Source organism: Homarus americanus, unplaced genomic scaffold (genome assembly GCF_018991925.1).
Source record: "Homarus americanus isolate GMGI-L3 unplaced genomic scaffold, GMGI_Hamer_2.0 scaffold74, whole genome shotgun sequence".
Taxonomy (NCBI): Eukaryota; Metazoa; Arthropoda; class Malacostraca; order Decapoda; family Nephropidae; genus Homarus; species Homarus americanus.
In genome coordinates this window covers 3,060,731-3,080,683 of record NW_024716951.1, presented here as the reverse complement: position 1 = coordinate 3,080,683, position 19,953 = coordinate 3,060,731, and the positions used below count along the sequence as shown (strand labels likewise).

Below are 19,953 nucleotides of genomic sequence, written 5' to 3'. Positions count from 1 at the left end.
AGGTCACCAATGGTCTGGCTGGTGGTTTATCTTTGCATTACCAGGTGGAGTGTTTAGTGGCTATGAGGCGCATGTTAGGGTGGTCTTAGGGATACAAGATCAGTCGTGGGGCTTACTGAAGTGATCTCTGGCTGCTGGGGGCGGTGAGGGGTGTGTGAAATATTATAGATGCTTGGTAGTGGCGCCGCGAGACAACATTAGTGAGGTATTGTTTGGTCGGTCGAGCAGAGGGACATTACTACTGTTGGTATAAAATAAAGGAGCTAACCCATATACTGTCTTGATCCCTGAAAGAAAATCCCCCTCGTCATCTCTGGTTCTCCCTAACGCAACACGATGGAGGTCTAGTGGAAGATCCCGAAGAGATTAAAAGGCAATTATTTCTCTCATTGAAGGTAAAGGTAGAAAACACCTGAGATATTATACAAGTACCTCTGATTCTATTACGTTAGGTTATAAACTGAACAGGTCACCAATTCTATCTTTATAAATCACCTTCCTGCCTCACTTAGTTCTTTTTTGGTGAGTTAGTGGCAGGTGTTTTTACCCCGAGTACAACAATTACCGGGAGTCTGGTACAAGAAGCCCCACTAACCTTGAGAGTTTGAGCCAGTCTGTTCTCCAACAATGTGTGTTTACCTTGCCACAACTAGGGGAGTTAGACCCATTGTTGCTGCCAAGTTGAGACACATCTTTAGGTTTATTGTTGGTTCTTCTTGATGTCCTGTTTCTCTCACCTGAGGATAATAATTCAATGAAATTGCACCAGGTAGTAGATTACCTGGTCTCGTTCTTATTCATCCCATTTCTTCTCTATTTTCATCCTTCCTTCCCTTCCTTCCTTCCTTCCTTCCTTCCTTCCTTCCTTCCTTCCTTCCTTCCTTCCTTCCTTCCTTCCTTCCTTCCTTCCTTACAATTCCATCCCATCTCTCCTTCCTTTCGACTCCTTGTCTTTCGCATTTATCCTTTTCTCTCTACTAATCTTTATTCCATCTCACCTCTCACCATTTTTACAGTTTCTTCTTCCTCCATCCTCGCCTCTTCCTTATCCACCTATACTCCTCCTCAATCCCCCCTCTTTCTCTCCCACTTCTTCCTTCTCCTCCTCTTTCCTCCTTCTCCACCTCCCTCTTCCCCCCACCACCACCTTTGTCCTCCTCCTCCTCCTTCCTCCTTCTCCAACAGCTTTCCTCCTTCTTCCTCCTCCCTACCTCTTCCACCCTCCTTCATCCTCCTTCCTTCTCCTCCTTTCTCCAATCCCCCATCCGCCTCCACCCATCCTCTTCCACCTTCCCTCTCTCCCATTCTAACAATTCTTACCTTCCTCACTTGTGTCGCTCTCCATCTCTCTCACAGGTTTACGAGATGCACGTGTCAGGCTACACCTTCCACGTCCTCTCGCCGATCTTCACTCTCCACTGGGGGATGCAGGTGAAGCGGAGTCGCCCAGCATGGAGGGAGAAACAGAACAATGCCAATCGTCGGCTCTTCGAAGGATTTAAGAAGGAAGTGTTCGCGCGCTACGGCAAGGACCCACTCAACATGATGGCTACCAAGAAACCACGTAAGGCGTAGCGCACAGTCTACCAGACTATCAAGTAAAGCCGAGTATGGCGTAGCACGGTACACCTGTCCACCGGAAATCATAATGGTGTATAAAATAACTCAAGTAAGGTGTCATCCACATTTTTCCACCAACACAGTTTTATTAGGATTCTATGTACAGCATTATTCTTCCCTTTGGTGCAAACATTTATTAGCTCTCACTCCTAAGGATTTCAGTCAAGTCAGGTGATAAGAAGAAGAGAAAAGACGAGATAATGCAAGAGAAAGGGATGGAAGATAGTGGAAGAGAGAAGGTGTATTGATACTTGGCATTAATGAAGACAGTTTTCTCTGATGGGTTAGAGAAAATGACGCTCCTTATGGGGTATCCTTAACTATTCCCAGTGCAAGACTGTCCAAACGTAGAAACTTTGGGGTAAATGTAACTACTTCAACTGGATAACTTAAACTCTTCCAGCTGAGAAAATGAGAAAACAGCAATAGAACTGAGCAATAAACCTGGCAATATCTGTAGTGCTGTAAGAGTGGACGAAAATTAAAATATTAAGACCAGCTGTGTACAATGTGGAGTATAACAAGTGGTGTTACCGGCCATACTCAGAGCCCAATACATGTACGTATTATACTAATGTTAGTTTAATACCATTTTATGTAGATGGATATTCAGTACAGTATGATTAACAACTGCGTGTGAGGAGGAAAATGCAATCACTCCCTGTGTAGGCTGCCTGGACACATTGTTTATTTCATACTACTACATATGGTTTAATTTTTAGATCATGATTTCTGTAGAGCAGTTTTTGTCAATATAGTTTAGACATTCCAAACTTTTTATGTTACTTTGAAAACACAGCACGAGTATTGTGTTTGACCTCAGTAAACTAACATATGAAATTAATATCCTTTGCCCAAAACAACTTTCAACCATGATTTGACAACAACTAATATCTTAAAGTGCATTTGAGAACATGATTGAGTATAAGAATCAGTTTAGCGAATAGTAAGCAATATGTTAATATACAATGATTAATATTTGAAACCAGAAAGATTAATAGATATTTAGGTATACGTTGATTAGGTCAATATAATTAAGACACTACATCTAAATAGTAATTGGAATTGGACTAAGAATAAATTAAGTTATGAAATAATTACAGAATATAAACTTGATTATTATGGAACTTGGTGATAAATATAAAAACTTCAGGGAAAAAATTACGTTCCCAGATAAATAGATGACAGATAATGGAACAGTGTCCCCCGAAAATTATGTGAATTCCCTTTCAAATGGCCTTCATCATAAGCAAATTACCTGGTCAATTAGCAGTCATACAGGAATGTGCATCTTGTCGGTTCCTCCCAAAATAACATCCTAATGGAATAGTAGAGAAGGGTCGTTATTAATACTGTATTATGTAAACGTGCATCTGACTGGGTATTAATTATTTTATTCTATTTGTTTTATTATATAGTACGTAAATAATAATGTTTTACAGTTTATCGAGATGTTATGTTCTTTATATTATTTTAGCTTTTTTCCCCATAGGTTGTTATTATGTTTATGGTAACTCTATTGAAACAAGGCCACAGAATCTGTCAATTTAACTTAATAGACATAACATAAATTCAGGTAAAAGAAGTTAGGTAAATTCAGCCACTAGATAGTCTTTATCCGCCTCGGTGACCGGATTATAAAGATTTCGTAACTTTTTGCCAATAAGTGAAATTGAACAACGTATTAAAAATCCTAACCTAATTTTCCGGAATCCTTGTACTGTATAATATAACTGAATATCCGGAATATTAACGTAACTCTCTAAAATTTAACCTTTATCTTATGGAATCGTAATGAACGTATCTCGATTATCCGGAATCCTACCATAACCAAACCCAATTATCCGGAAATCTAGCATCAATAACGTAATATCCCAGTATGGGTGCATAACTTAACCACTTCTAACTAAACTTTCTGGGATTCCCTATAGGTGCTCCTGTACCCACTGACCTCACTCTTATAACACAGGCAAATACTGTCGCCATATCCACTTATGTTTTGTTTATTTTTTGGGGGAGGGTGGCGGCATCTGTTTACAGTTCGGTGTGATGCACTTTCCTCTTGTGTTTGAGTTCACATACTGTTTGGGTCTGAAGGTTGATAAATATATAAATACATATATATATATATATATATAGAACGTATGTAGTTTGCCAAATAATATGAGCTGTGTGTGTGTGTGTGTGTGTGTGTGTGTGTGTGTGTGTGTGTGTGGCATGCATGTGTGTGCTTGTGTGTGTGTGTGTGTGTGTTAATGAAGAGTTCAGCTAACTGGGCATCTGATATAATATTAATACTGTTTATCTTTCATCAGTTATGACTTAAATGGTCTCCTTTGAGGTCTAGTTAAGGCCGTCCCCCATGGATCGTGTTAGTTAGAACATGAGAAAACTAAAATACCAGGAGAAGACCCACCATGTTTGGTAATGTCTCACTGATTGACACTCTTATCACATTTGAACCAAGTGCGAAGTTAACCCAGAACGCTGTAGTGAGAGGTAAGTGTGCTACCAGTATCACTGTAGTAATGTACCACCAATTTGGAAAATGTTTGACATTTCATATATCACATATACAGTAATTAAAATTTATAAAAATATTAAGTACTACTGGTGATAAATGTGTTCGTGGCACCAATTTTTTGGGGTCAAACAAACGACTAACGTAACCCAAACAAAATTACCTTTAGATGAAATATAATATTAAATTTAGCCGTTCGTCTTATGTGTCCATCCCCAGTACATCTTATATAAGGGTCTTTATGCAATATTGACTCCATTTTAGCAATCAAGTTTATCCTAAGGTGCTCCACTTAATACTTGTTCTCATAGTTACAGTTCATATAAAATCTAATCATATAAACTTTAAAGAATTTAAGACCTAAATAATAGTGCTTCAACATCTGTCAATTTGAACCCATGATGTGAGTTTCTCCAGCCACCCGTGAAGAGTGTTTGAATATGTGTGGGTGTACTGTACATGTGTCAGATTTCAGATTCAGATTTGCCCCCGAGGGGGCTAGTTTATTGGGCACCCCCTTATATCCTGTGCAAGGTGAAGCGCAGAAGCGTTTACAGCGCCCAACAGGGAAGTATGAAAAGTTCATACTTGCCTTTATGACTCGTACATTAAGGGCGTAAAAGCCTGAAGGGTCATAGGTTCTGTCAAGTTACATAAAGTGAGAGAATGATGAGTGTGTGGGGGAAAGTTCCCGGTACATTTCATCTGTTTATGGCAAAGCATGGCAGGTCCCTAATAATGTCAAGTGCCAGGCCTGTGACTAGGAGCTGTACATGTGTGTGGTGTTCATGTTGTACATGTGTGTAGTGTACATGTATGTGGTGTATATGTGTGGAATAGATGTATGTATGATGTATGTATGCAAAGGTCAGTTGTCTTCTATAAATGAACACTGACAGTGTAGCATGTCTGGTCAAATTAAACAACCAATTGTTTATAAAAAAAACTTATTTTCATTGGTTAAAACCCTCAATCACGACTCTTGTGTAATAAGGTGAAACTGTGGTCAATATATTCACCAATGAAAATTAAGTTTTTGAGAGATAAGTCCGCGTGAATGGATTCCAAGTTTCCCGGATTCTCAAACGGTCTTCACGGCTAATTTCCCTTCCCGTACTTTCACAAAAATGCATCTAACTGACTTACTTTAAAAAGCACATGTTGTTCAGGATGCCAATAGACCTCAGCTATGTTCAGCACCTTTCAATGCCAGGAGCCCCGAATGGGTTAATAATCTATGATAATCAGTGTTGAAGTTGCTGTAAAATTCAATCATAAATAGTTGCATTATTGATCCTAAAAATTCGGGAAAGAATAAATGTTTGAATCTTGGAGAATCCTGCCCTAGATGATGTTAAACCAAGTCTGCTTGATGAATGATAATCACTGATGTAATTCACACAAAACAAAAGACATGTAAAAAAAAGTATTGTACAATGACCAATCACTTACTATTTATTACTTCTGTAACCGACACAGTGTAAATATAAGTGAATATTTTTTCAGTATTGTGTTTCACTTCAACCTTTAGATACTTCTGAACAACAGAGTGATAAGTGACGAAGAGGATAAGTAAGTAAGACTACAAACTGCATAATGTAGTAACAGTGACACAGTACCAGGGTCTTATAATACACTTCTTTAGTTGGATATATTAAAACTTTCTTCTCCAAAATTTCATCAGTTCAGTTATCATGTAGAGCAGGCATGGGCAACCTTTCCTCAGTCATGGGCAACCTTTCCTCAGGCATGGGCAACCTTTCCTCAGTCATGGGCAACCTTTCCTCAGGCATGGGCAACCTTTCCTCAGTCATGGGCAACCTTTCCTCAGGCATGGGCAACCTTTCCTCAGTCATGGGCAACCTTTCCTCAGTCATGGGTAACCTTTCCTCAGTCATGGGCCGCATTGCGATTTAGGTATTTTCCTGCGGGCAACCCACCAAAATTTCTATCCTACCTAACCCAAAAGTACTGTTAATATTGTATTAGCATGGATAGTGAAGCAGTTTATCCTCACGTCCATATTACGATATTTTTCCCACAAATCCATCATAATAATTTTTTGGGTAATCTGTTTAAGTTTATTGGTATTTAACAGAAGATGAGGTAAATTGTCTGCGAATACGTTGATTTTTCCTACAATTACAGCATTTTTATTACTTATGCGACACACCCACCCAATTAATGGTCCACGATTCGATTGCAGGGTAATTAGTGGCTGTAGTGATGCTTGGAAGATATTAATTACATTATTTCAACCCTAATTTCTTGCCAACTCTGGGTTTCTGAGGTGCAATTTAGGATTTTTTTTTATTCTGGAAGTACTTAATTAGTTAAGCCCTGTGTGACCACCCCTCATGACCCCACCTGGACTTACCCAATCACCTGTTAATTCTCAAGTGACCCATTGCCATATAGCAGCTTATCCATCAAACAGACCGTGCTGAACTAGGCCCGTAAACTCACACTATATATACTTATTTCAATGTTACATTTTCGTAGTTACTTATTCTTAGGTGATGAAACAGTAACGAATTGTGTGTGAAGATTATTCTTTTAATAAATATTGCTTTACTCACCATAAACTGGTTACATCTACCTGGACTGCGGCTTTGAGAGAGTCGTCTCGTTGCGGAAATCTCTCATTCCCGGAAATTCTCTGCACCAATTGTTCCGGCTAACGGGGATATCACTGTATATCCTTAACATTTAATATCCCATTTGTTATTTATAAACAAATGAATATTTAGCCTCAGGAACTGCTTGAGTCAACAAACATGGCTGGAAACGGAACACTTTGATGTTTTGGCTATCTGTGTGTCGGGTGTGATGGCAGGAGTGACAGGAAGCAACTGTACAAGGTGAGTAAAGAGAGACTGTAGACTGGTAGTGATATATGACTTGTATAATGGATTGCCCTCGATTCCTAGATAAAGTTAACGTGAAGATATACTATAACTGACTAGTGACCAAGTCTAAGCAAAGGACCCTACTGGACATAAGGTCTCTAGTAGCTTTAGTATTGGCTATTATTGGTCATATTGCTTTATTGTTTACTATTATTGTCTAGGTAAAATTGAATACCTGCACTATCTGTACTTTTTATTTTAATTTATTTCACATTGTGTACTTATAATATCTATACAGAGTATATGTGCCTAGCATATTAGAAACTAATATGATTATTATACTGAATAAATTGTATTATTACAGAGCATTATTCAGTTGGTGTGATGGCGTGTGACTGTGACCACTGACCACTGCACTGGTGTCATGCAAGAACTGTGCGTATATTGTGGGGTTTTTGTACGTTTAATAATTGTTTATTAAGAGCTTCATGTTAACCCTCATGTTCATATGTAAAATAATTAATTACTAGATTATGGTTCAAGTTTAGTACTGTACTGAATTTTTGTCATCTATAAATTATCCTTTGAAACTTTTTTTTAGTAGTTCTTGCTATATGACTATTAATTACTACTTATGTGAATATATATGAACCATTTGTCTGTACATACAACAACTTTAGTTTGTACTGTATTGCACATAAGACAAGAACACATGTAAGTCTTTCCATTTTAATGATGTCTTTTTTAATATTTTGGAGACGTACAATATGAGGGGCAGTGATTGCTTGGTATGCACACTTAAGGAAAAAACCCTATTGGTCCTCCATCCCATCCATGAACCCTGAGACTCATGAATTTGTGAATCCGAGACATCACACAGTGTTGGGCCCATAGATGACGCACTGTGTGATGTCTTAAGATTCTGGGTTCATCAGTCACAGGGTTCATGAACAGGATGGAGGATCACTAGGACTTTTTCCGTGACGATACGAGGATGACCAACATGGTATCAAATGAATTGCCATATGCAGTAATTTTTATTTTGATAACATGTGCTTGAAAGGAATATAGTGTGTGCCTTATGTTAGCATGGTGCAGGTTATATATCATTACCGTCACTATCGCTAATTACCGACCTATTTGAAGCCACATTAACCCAACAACTACTTAAATAGAGTGTAACTGCGAAATATACTGTACATCATATGGTGAAATTATTATTTTTATTATCATTATTATTATCATTATTATTATTATTATTATGAATTATTATTATTATTACAGTATGTTTTTTAAATTTGGTGTCAAATTGTGACTTTCATAGCTACATGATTTGGTGACTCACTCATGCTTGCCCCCTCACGCACTTCTCTCACCACCCTAAATGTCCTCAGTATCAGTTGAGTCATCATGATGAGTAGCTATACGTGACAGCCACACTATGTAAAGTACAGTGTGGTAATTTGTAAATATGTATACAGTGTACTTTTACAATAGGCACACAGTAGAAATTTGTAATTCATGGAAAGGTTCTCTGCCACAACTCTCTCTCACCTGCCTGACCCAAGATGCTCAACTTCATTACTTCACCATGGCTAAACTAAGGCAAGGGTACGTCGGGGATTCATATTTGTTTAGTTTTCCATACTTCTGCATGCAATTTTTATTTCTATACTGTAAAATTTGCTTTCGAGATTTTTTCAATGTGTGTTTTGTGCATGATTGTATGTGGCCGAGAAACCTACTTGTGCAGCTGTTGGATTAAAGGGTAAATTATTGCTAAATAGAAGCAAGAACAACACTGATGGATGTAAACAAACTCCGCAGGACCACTTGCAACAAGGATGCCACCTTCGCCAAGCAGTTTCACCACGGCAACCAATCATGACGACTGCAGAAGTTGCCAGACCACAAGGTGCTGGATTACAGCTTTTCAACCTGTACAGTTACTTCTATTTATAACAGGTACAGTGGCTGGCGTGTTTTGTGGCACCATCGCCCACCAGACAACAGATAAGAGCCAATGGCATTCTACATGGTAATCTATATTAACACTATAACCATGCAGGAAGTACATGCATGAAGGGAACTACTTATTGTGCATCCTTGGTCTGGTTACTATACCACATCCACCATCATCACTATCACCATCAACACCATCACCACAACATCCACCATCACCACCACCACCACCACAACATCCACCATCACCACCACATCCACCATCACCACCACATCCACCATCACCTCCAACAACACTACTGTCACAACACCACCACTAACACTACCATCACATCACCACTACCACGATCAATATCATCACCACCACTAACACCACCATGTCTTGCCTACTACACTCTCTCCTTGTACAGAGGAATCTGACACAGGAATGGAAAAGATTTGGCACAGGGTTTATCAGCAAGTTTTGAGTTGGGTTGTCCAAACAGGCGCGCACAGTCTTCGGGAAGCCCATCGGGTTCGTTAAGATTCCATTCCGAAGCCAGGACAGGCCGCCCATCTACCCACTTCCGCGCCTTCACCCCCACCCATAATTCTGGGGAAGATATTAATGATCCTTCATGCTCATGTAAATAACAATATAAGTGAAGGAAAATAGAAACAAAAGGAATTGATATTTATAGTGACACTTTCTCAAAATTAAAACATAATTTGTTTACCATTAACGTCGGTGATGTAGTTGTCTATGGCTGTGAAGTCTGTAAAAGCAAGATCAGCCCCGAGCTTCCCACCATTTCCTTGCATCGCAAAAAGTCATTGACACTTTGTTTAAGTAGACACACCCAAGACCAGCATCCTCAGTGAAAGGCGAAGGGCATGTTGTTGCTGTAAATTACATCATATGAAATATATTGTACCAAATTACTGTATTAGTGAGTATAATATTCAGGATGTCTATGTACATTCATGTTACTTTTCAAAATATAACTCCATACACAACTGAGGAATGTGATAGAGTTAGGACAGGGTTACAAACAGTGAAAAGTGTCAGTAATGGCTCAACAAAAGAACTCTATCAAAAGAGATTGAAAAAGAAATTACCCCAGAACAAGAAAGCAGTGAGAGATGGTACTGGCAGGGCCCACAAGGTCTGGGATTTGTTGCTCCTGCCATTACCTAAGAGGACTTGGAAACTTGGTTGCACATATTAGTCCATACTGAATGATGTACTTAACTATATCTTTGGTAGGGAGGTGTATATTCAGCACAGAAACCCTGTATATTAGTATACATGTATCCCCCTCCATATACTTGCTCAAGGTCGACGCTAATTCTTCTTGTTGACGAATTTTTTGGGTGATCCCTCAAATGACTCAATTATCGCCTCAATTTTTATCTACCTTAATAGTTTCCTGGCGGTTCCAACATCTGTTTGATCTCCATAATCTGCCCATACCAATTTTATACTCAGTGTACAGTATTGTTTAACATGTATGGCATGCAACTTTGTGAAATTTGATACTTATTCTTCTTTATTTACTAACGTTTTGGTTATTGAAGCACATTTAAGAATAAACAATAGAAGACTGTAAATGAACTCGTGTGCTTCAAGAATGGTTGCCCCTTACACTTTAACTTCATTGTGTATTCTTATAACTGTTCATAACTGTTCTTAACTTCACTGGTCAACATCTCTTTAAGTTCATCATTGGATAAGGTCATTTGAATTTATTTGATTAGTTTGAAAGCTATTGTTATTTTCTATAGATTGTTGTGATGATGATGACTGCAATAACCAAAACGTTAGTAAATAAAGAATAAGTGTGAAGACATTCATCTTTGTCCCAGCCTTGGCATTACTATGAATTATTAAACTATGCTTCACAGGTGATGTTTCCATTGCTGATACAGTATACTGTATATCAGAAAAGTGAGCCACACATAGAGGAGGAGAGTAAGGGAGACAAATAGAAAAGGAGACAATGAAGAACTACGTGTAAGGTAAGAGAATTTTACGAGAAGGGAAAGAAGGATTTATCACTGGGAAATGAAGTCACACAGTTGCTCTGGTACAAGGTGTAAGGAGTGTACCTTTCATAATGTTGCCGACGGTACCGCGGTCACAGAAGTAGTAACCACACGTGTCCTCCAACGATTCCCCATCAGCGTAGGTGTAGCCGTTGGTTCTACACACTGAAACATGTTACATCTTCATACTGTAAAACATTTTTCCGCCCTAATTTCTTACCAGAGTTTGGGGTCAAGGGAGAAACACTTTCTTCTTTATAGCTGTAACGGACAGGAACAAGTTACCTGACCACATTAATGGAGATATGGATATTTTAGTCTCCAGCACTTACTTTCCAAGGTAAGTTGAGTCTATTGCAGGTGTCCCTGCAATACATTAATTCCTCTCATCACATGAAAAAAGTCCACAATCAACCCACAACTCAAGTGACTTTAAAGCAAGTGGACAGCTTCTCACCACTATACATCAACCAATTCTACATGCAAATGAATTCTAGCATTGTAAAATGATCTCTGGGAGTATTATTGACTTCCTAATTAAATAACAAGTGTACTGGCTTCATCAGAAGCTATAGCAGTGAGAAAAATTTAGCCCCAATGTATTTAGCGTTGCTTTAATAAAGCTGAATTTCAGTATTAGCAAAAATCCGACAGTTGGCTCCGTGGCTACCATCAAAACTCAGCTCTTTCATTGCCCAATCAACGCCAATTCTGCATTTTTCATTAAAATGAAAATCTAAATCAGCCATAGGATCTCATTTTAAATGTGTTCATCGATTTGATCGTACACCTACACATTTTTTTGTGCTAAGAATGAATTTCAGCATTATTAGAGTAATATTAATTTGGGCATCTAGGTGACCAAGCACTCACAATACTTTAAAGTGAACTTTTAATTGTCTTATAAGACCAGAAAACTCGTAGGTGTGTCCCTTGAATGTCATGGAACATTTTCTCATATTTTTAGAGTTAATGAAATTTATCTTATTTATATAGTATAATATACATGCAGTAGTACAGTACACTTTATACAGTACTAACATCCCTTTCTTTAACTAAACAATTTAATAAGTTATGAAAAAGGAATGAACATATAGAGTGAAGGATGATTGAAGGTGTTGATTAAGGCAGTGTTCTAGTGCAGTGGGTGAAGGAGGGTGACTCTCTCCTTCAGAAGTCTTACCATACATGTGCCGGGTATGGCAGGCGATGGTCGGGCCTAGGTCAGAGTCATTCAGGTATTTACCGACCCTCATGTCAGAGAGAGAGCAGACGCCGTCCTTGAAGACGAACAAGTGGCTCCATGAAATCTCGGTAGCCAACATTGCACACCGAATTAATGATCCTAACTGGGTGCTACTCATTGATGTCACCCTTTCGACGGAGACCTCAGACGCATGCCAGAATTGGTTCTCGATGGCAAGGTGGACTGTGGCCACTGACAGGGTAAGAAGAAACAATAGGGACCACATTGTTGACGACCGTTCCTAGTGGCTGTCACGTCAAGACTGGGGCTGCCTAATGTTGAGGAACCTTCATGTGAGGGGCGGGGCATCACTTACACGAGTTGCTGGTCAAGTTTTCATTGGCGTGAGAACCAATACATTTGGTGTAAACGCTGTACTGTATACATAATACAGTATAGAGAAAAATATCTTGGATTGTATGCTGACAGACTCTGATAACATGTGACCCTTAGGAGAATGATAACATTAGTCACACTCGACAGACAGACAGACCGCCCCCCCCCCCTCCAAGCGGTTGTACAAGAGCGGGAGGCTTGGCCCTGGGGGGATCTGACCACCACTCCTCTCCTCCCTCTCTCCCCTCACCACCTCAGTCTCCTCACCCTCTCCCACCAGTTCACCTCCTCCTATACACTCCGTTTAATATAATATGTTTAGTACAGTACGTAAAGATAAGAGAAAAAGACATCTTAACAATCAGAATTAAATTTTTGGGGCCACAGAAACTTAGTCTGTGCGTCAAAAACTTCTTACCCTGTACTAAAATTTCGAAAAAAATAAAAATTTCAGCCCCAAAAATGCTACAATTAATCAGGTAAATTAATTATACAAATTTCAAACGCGTGACTTAGAACAAATAATTATCAGAATTACATATTTTAGTCTCATATTCTCAAGCAAAATGTTACTTGACATGAACAATTTTATTTCCTGACAAATGGCATTTACTTCTGACCTATTTATGGTTTCCTGTTTTATCTTGACCTAAGCATATCTAACCTAACATCACCTGTCTAATGCCTCCTGACCACTCTAATTGTCTATATTGACCTCTTTTAACTTAACCTATCCCTACCCTTGTGGAGAGTAATAATAGTTAAGACACTATGTTATATAGAGGAGTACAGCCGACCATCTCTTATTGAACCTTCACTCCTCACACGTAGACTAAACATGTAATATAATCTTTGGTTCCTTGGTCATTAACGACTTGAATATATAACACTGACCTCACCTAAGCAATGCCTTCTGACCACTCCTGACCGCTTATACTGATATGTTTTGACCTATTCTATCGGTTTCACCTAGTTTGATCTATCCCTACCTATCCTGGCGTATCCTAACCTAACCTAACAACTCCCAAAGCACATTCGTGACAGTGCTCCACGATCAATAAGTTAACTGTTTAAGTACTTCCAGAATAACGCAAAAACACAAACAAAAAATTCCCGCAAAACCAAAGTTGGCGATTAATTGGCGTTGAAAAAGCCATTATAAATTTCCAAATTGTCAATAGCACCACTAATTACCCCACTATATATATTTTTTTTTACCATAGATTCTTAATTAGCATGCTCAAGAGTACTGAGCTTTTGAAGATTAATTTTTCGGCCTAAAATAACTACTAGAGGTTTCATGGATCGAAAAATATATTTAGCTCAAATTTTCAGTACATAGGTAGTTCTGGACATTCTGAATAAGAATCTGTGGTCGTTTGATCTATAATAATTTTTCTAATATCCCTTAGAATTCGAAATTTTCATAATTATTTGCCCTTATTAACTACAAGGCCTTAGTGGTCATAAGCTGATAAACACCTTTTCTCTTTGAGTTGGAAATTAAAGATTTTTTATTTATTTATTTTTAATTTCATTCGTCCAGAATAACTAAACCACCAACAATTTCCATTAAAAAATCTTAGGTGGTGAGTAATTACGATTGCAAAATTAATTAAAAACTTTGCAAGAGTCATTAAGACAAGTTATTTCACGTAAAAGTTGTAGAAATGAAAGATGAAGCTTAATTATTATACTTCTATAAATAAAAGGAGTTCTAAAAATTATTCTTTTCTTGTTGGTTTTATTATCACACAAAGCATTATAATAAGGTACAAGTTTATCATTATAATAATATTGTGGATCAATTAAATGATCTCTTTCAATGAAACCTCAGGGCAGACCGTGGGTCAGGTGATGACCTATAGTATACAGTAGATATTGAGTTTATCTAGAATAAAAAAATTGAAATTAGTAAATTTGGTGAAATTACATGACGGACATGTTACGTTATATATAACAAGTCAAACAAGCGTCTTCGTGTTTATCTCCTTGACAACGAAGGGCACTGGCGTCGACCTGTGACATTCCATCAATAGCAAGTCTACGGACCTGGCGCACCCTCATTCAACTACTACAAATCAAACACTTGTTTACTGTGTGGTCTGTTTGTTAAGGTTGAGAATAGTTTACACAATCTCGTTCTCCCTCACACGAAGCTTCCAACACTCACTAACCCACAGAGTTACTCACAACCGTGTAGTCAATAATTATACAGCTAGTGTAACATTATACTTCAATTCAGAGCTGCCACCCGTGCGGGGATGAATAGAGCTTTGCTAATACTAGAATGAACAGCACCTTGTGCGTGTTCACGTCTTGGCTTCGTCTTTGTTATGATCTCGGTGTGTTGTCACGTTGTGGATTATCTAGGTTGGGTTCCATTAGCTGTTGAACGAGGAAGAAGAGATCATTTTAAAAGAAACTTTACACGCGTCACGCGGTGTAACGGGACTGTTCTCCTGTTTTGTTCGTCCTTCATACAAAAATGGTCTGACGAGCATAAAAATAATTCCATCCATTCGGTCAAAGAAGTATTGAATATATACCAATTATCTTTGAGGTGAAAGACCATTCATGTTCTGTTGTCAAATATTCGCTTTAAGTGCTCAATTGTCCCAAAATTTAAGCACGCCCAAATGGCTGAATAGTTACTAAACTTACTGTAGTTTTGGTTTGTTAAACAGATTTTACACACACACACACACACACATATATATATATATATATATATATATATATATATATATATATATATATATATATATATATATATATATATATATATATATATATATATATATATATATATACAAGTATAAATAAATATATAAATGTATAAGCAGACAATCATGTATGTTTATCAATGGCCGCTAAGAATGAAAATGTATATGGCTTATGACAGGAGTCTACGCTAAAGACAAGCTCAGTCTCCAGACAACAACACGTTTTCTATGATAAACTTTATGGTTAAATTAAATCGAGAGATGGCGCAGCAGTCAGGGGCTAAACGTTAATTGAATGTAGTACAAGTTTCTCGATATATTCCTTCCTTGTTATAACACACCATTGTGACGTCACCATCAAGCCATTTGCCTGAGTGAGCCGTGAGGAAGGACGTGTGGTGACGAGCTGTTATGTGGTGACCAAATGTTTAGTATTTTTATATTAAGTTATTTAAACACAAGTTTATGTTGCTACTGTCCTCTGTGGTGAGTAAATTGTTGGTATTTTTATTTTCATAATTAAGTGACATGTGATGTTAGAGTTGGTTAACCACCATGGCCCATGGTAGTTTGTCAACCCAACAAGTAGTTATTGAGAGTTTTATTCCGCCATCAAGCGGAAATTTAGGTGAAGATGTTTTATGAAAAGTTATTTCAAAGATAAACTCCGACATTTTATATATTATGCTGCCTTGGTATTGTTGTAGTTTACATTGGTGTTTGTAGTAAGAAATAATTCGTTACCGTCGACGATTTGGTGAATTTAAAAAAAATAATAGGGTTAATATTCGTTTTTATCCAAATAGGTATTTCAGATTTTTGGTTAATATATAGGACTAACCGCCAGGGCTGCATAGCGCCGATGAGGCCGTATCATCTCACGTCCAGAAAAATTCATCAAATTTCACCATATTATAGTAAATTCTTTCTGTTTAATATACCGGGAAGTTAGGTAAAGGTTGGTAGGTTTGTTTGATTTGGTTGGTTGGTTAGGTCTGTTCTTCTTAACCACAAATATTAAGTAGCGTTTATTTTAAAAATATTTATTTTAACATTTTCACAAACTACAGCATGTCCACTATAATACCCTAACCTAACCTAACCAAAATATACCAGAAAAATATCTTATACCAATTGGGATAAAAACGAATTTAACCATTAATAGTGAGCTGAGTGAAGGTTTATACCAGAAATAATTTATGGAATTGAACCAAAATTTCTGGAGATAATATTTATATGATACCGAACACGAAAATGGAAGTGAGAATGCACATAACCAATTAGAACCTGACCTGACCTAACCTACCTTTCAAACCTGTGCATTGTCGTTTAAATTTACGTTAATACTGCAGCAGGCAGGTAACACCAGAAGGAGTTGTTCGGTTTTGTTTTTCCTTAGAAGATCTTTGAATGATAGTAAGTAATAAAACCATACAAGAACTTTTTATGGTGCTACCTAAACCTAACCTGACCTAATATAACCCAACCAAACCCGACCTAATCCAACCTAACCCAACATGACCTATTCTAACCCTACCTAACCTAGCCTAAACATCTTGTAACCCTTTTTATTTTAATTATAAGTACATTGTTTATATTTTAGTTTTTCTCTACAATAATAAATCACCTGTAGTGTGCAGGGCATGAAGGGTGAGGAAATTGCAGGGTAAAGTGATATCTGATCATTTAACACTACAATGATGTCTGTACATGCTTTGTACGTGAAGAAATTAATTATTTACTGTAAATAAGCCACAGAAAAATCTGCTTTGGGTGCCTGTTGTCATCTGCTCCTTGTTTCAGTGCAGCACCCGATCTGCTCTTCTTTGCTTTTATCCTCTTCGCCACTGATTGGCTCGTTAGCTGCTTGGACGGTCGGTCACGTCTCTGTTATGCACTGTTGGCTAGTACTGGGCATGCACTTGCTCGAATATATCGGAACCTGCTCCAGTGATGGTCAAGTCTGGTCTTGAATGATCTCAAACTCGGTGCCCATGCTCTGGCAGATTGCTCCAAGAGTTCACAATTCTCACTCCCCAAAAGTTCGCCCTCACAGTTTTCTGGCTTCTTCAGCCTTGGCTGTGACCCCTTGTGGGGTGGATGTTTGCCAGCTCCAGGTATGTACAGTTGACTGAGTAGGTCGCCCCTTGCCCGTCTGTAGTATAAGAACATAAGAACATAAGAAAATAAGGAGTCTGCAATAGGCCGGTTGGCCTGTGCATGGCAGCTCCTGTCGAGAGTTACTACCACTCTCTATCATCCATGAATCTATCTAGCCTCCTTTTGAAACTTTCAGAGTTCCCGCACTTACTACAAAGCTGCTAAGCTTGTTCACTCGTCCACCCCTATTTGTGAACCAGTTTCTTCCATCTCCCACCTAAACTTATCCAACAGATCCGTTGCTCCGAGTCCTACCCTGTTCGGATATTATAAGAACTTTATCTATGTCCCTTTATTGATTCCTTTCACCCACTTAAATACTTCTTTTCATATCCTCCCGCACTCTTCATCTTTCTAGGGAATGCAAGTTAAGTTTCTTTAACCTATCCTGATATGGAAGGTTTCTAAGTCCCGGAATCATTTTTGTCATTCTTCGCTGCACCGACTCGAGTGAATTTATATCCATTCTATAATAGGGCACCAGAACTGAACCGTGAGGTGCGGCCTGACTAGCCAAAGTATAGTTGCAATAAGATCTCTGCACTCTTGTTACTTACACTTCTAGATATAAAACCCAATACTCTGTTTGCCTTATTTCGAACATTAACGCACTGTTTTCTAGGCCGTAGGTCCGGGCTTACAAGTACCCTAGGTCTCTCACAAGTCGACTTCTCTAGGTTGATGTTGTTAAGGCTGTATACATTATAAGTATTTGTTCTTCCAATATTAAGTACGCTGCGCTTGCTGCTGTTGAATTTCATTTGCCATTTTCAGACCACCCTGCAGTTTATTTAGATCCTCCTGTAATGCATTTGCATCCTGCCTGAATTAATTTGCCGCCCTATTTTGGTGTCATCCGCAAACTTGCTTATGTCACTGCTGATCCCAGTATCTAGATCGTTTATGTAGATTATGAACAAAAGTGGGCCTAGTACTGACCCCTGGGGAACCCCACTGGTTACAAGGCCCACTCAGATTTAACACCATCTACGCTGACCCTCTGCGTTCTATCGGTGAGCCATGATTTTATCCAATTTAAAACTTTCCCTCGATACCGCAGGCCTTAATTTATCTCAGAAGCCTCTGATGCGGTACTCTGTCGCTTTGTAAAAGTCTAAGTAAATAACATCGTAATTTTCGTCATTATCTACTACCTCGAAGACTTTCCTAAAAAACGTTAGCAGATTTGTTAGACAAGATTTTCCTTTGTAAACCCATGTTGAGAGTCGTAGATTAATTTGCTTTTCTCTAGATGCGATCGGATGCTATCTATAATTGATTCAAGAAATTTCCCTATTACTGACGTCAAACTGATCGGCCGGTAATTTGACGCTGATGCTCTGTCTCCTTTTTGAATATGGGTACTACATTTGCCTGTTTCCACAAGTCCTAGGTAGTTGCAGGCATTCTAATCTCTCTGGGTAACTGAGGTTCCATAGAGTAGGCACCAGTCTGGTCGCCCTCCTTTATACATTTTCAATCAATTGACAGTCTCGAGCATACCTCCAGACGGGGAAGCACCTCCTCTTGAAGATCGTGACAAGCGATGGACCATCCAGATATCTAAATGACCTCCTTATTAGACACTAGTTTTGTTGCCTGTTTCACCTTCTTTTCACAATGGCCTGAGAACTTAAGTCCATTGTCGACCTCACTACCAGGTCCTTTTCACATTCGGTCTCAATTAATGCAGTCTCTACAGTTCGAGCATACTCTCAGGTCCACAAAAAATGCACTTACGCCAATGCCGCTTTAAGAAAGTTGCTCATTAGTACCACATATTAAAATAAGTACTTTCGGTTTGATATGAGAGGGTCCGGATAGAAAGTTCTTAAAAAAAAAGTAAGATGTTTCTTAATGGCCTACACACAAGTCAGCTGCTGGACTATCTACAAAATTTTTGAATCATTGCTCCTCTTTTCAACATTTTCCCATGTTGCTAACACTACATATACTGTGACTCAGCTTGTGATGATATAAAATTGGTCAGCCAAAAGTCCAGTTTTGGTTTCATCAGTACCTTGTTCTGTGTACTGCCTTATAAGGATCCACACCTGCCCTGCCACAACTGAACCATAACAATATACATACAATGTGTTTATTTTATGAAATTACTACTCCCAGGGTGGATCCTTACAACTTTTCCAAACAGCTGTACACTAGTTTGTTAGTTATATTTTTTAGATTATGTTAATTAATCCTTTCGTGTATCCTCTCCTACCTTGCCCCGCCTCCAGAAGGTCCTTTCATTTTATAAGCCAACATTTATATCTTGTAAAAGTTTGCCCCCACTATTCTCTCTCATTAATCGAATTGTTGCAACTGTGTTAATATCATTGACCCCGTGAAATGTTCTGTAACCCTAGCTCCATTTTTATCATCTCAATCATTGCATTCTTTTGACTAACCAAAATTATTCTCATTGCTTCGTTTTGCAGGATATCAAGCTTCAGCAGCATTCCTTCATCAATACAAGAGGACAGGGCTGCCACGGGCAGCAGGATTTTC

The 19,953-nt window shown here is 38.4% G+C and overlaps 2 protein-coding genes across 3 annotated transcripts in view; one reads left to right on the top strand and one right to left on the bottom strand.

The window, feature by feature from the left end:
• The window catches only part of LOC121858631 (beta-1,4-glucuronyltransferase 1-like), a 46,035-nt gene extending 41,327 nt beyond the window's left edge, over positions 1 to 4,708 (top strand). Inside the window, exon 6 of the mRNA XM_042355154.1 lies at positions 1,357 to 4,708. Within this exon, the coding sequence (XP_042211088.1) occupies positions 1,357 to 1,575 (219 nt within the window). The 3' untranslated portion in view covers positions 1,576 to 4,708. The remainder of the gene's footprint in view (positions 1 to 1,356) is intronic.
• A 4,560-nt stretch (positions 4,709 to 9,268) lies between these two features.
• On the bottom strand, positions 9,269 to 12,562 carry LOC121858747. 2 transcript variants are annotated; one of them, XR_006087504.1, is made up of 4 exons: positions 12,161 to 12,562; positions 11,041 to 11,142; positions 9,669 to 9,834; positions 9,269 to 9,544 (listed from the first exon to the last, which is right to left on the bottom strand). XR_006087504.1 is itself a non-coding variant. In XM_042355381.1 (3 exons), exons 1-3 carry the CDS (start codon positions 12,447 to 12,449, stop codon positions 9,722 to 9,724), a joined length of 504 nt encoding a protein of 167 aa, XP_042211315.1. In that variant the 5' UTR covers positions 12,450 to 12,562; the 3' UTR covers positions 9,269 to 9,721. The 2 variants fall into 2 exon arrangements, 1 of the variants encoding a protein (XP_042211315.1); XM_042355381.1 differs by having other exon boundaries at positions 9,269 to 9,834.
• Positions 12,563 to 19,953: the final 7,391 nt, after the last annotated feature.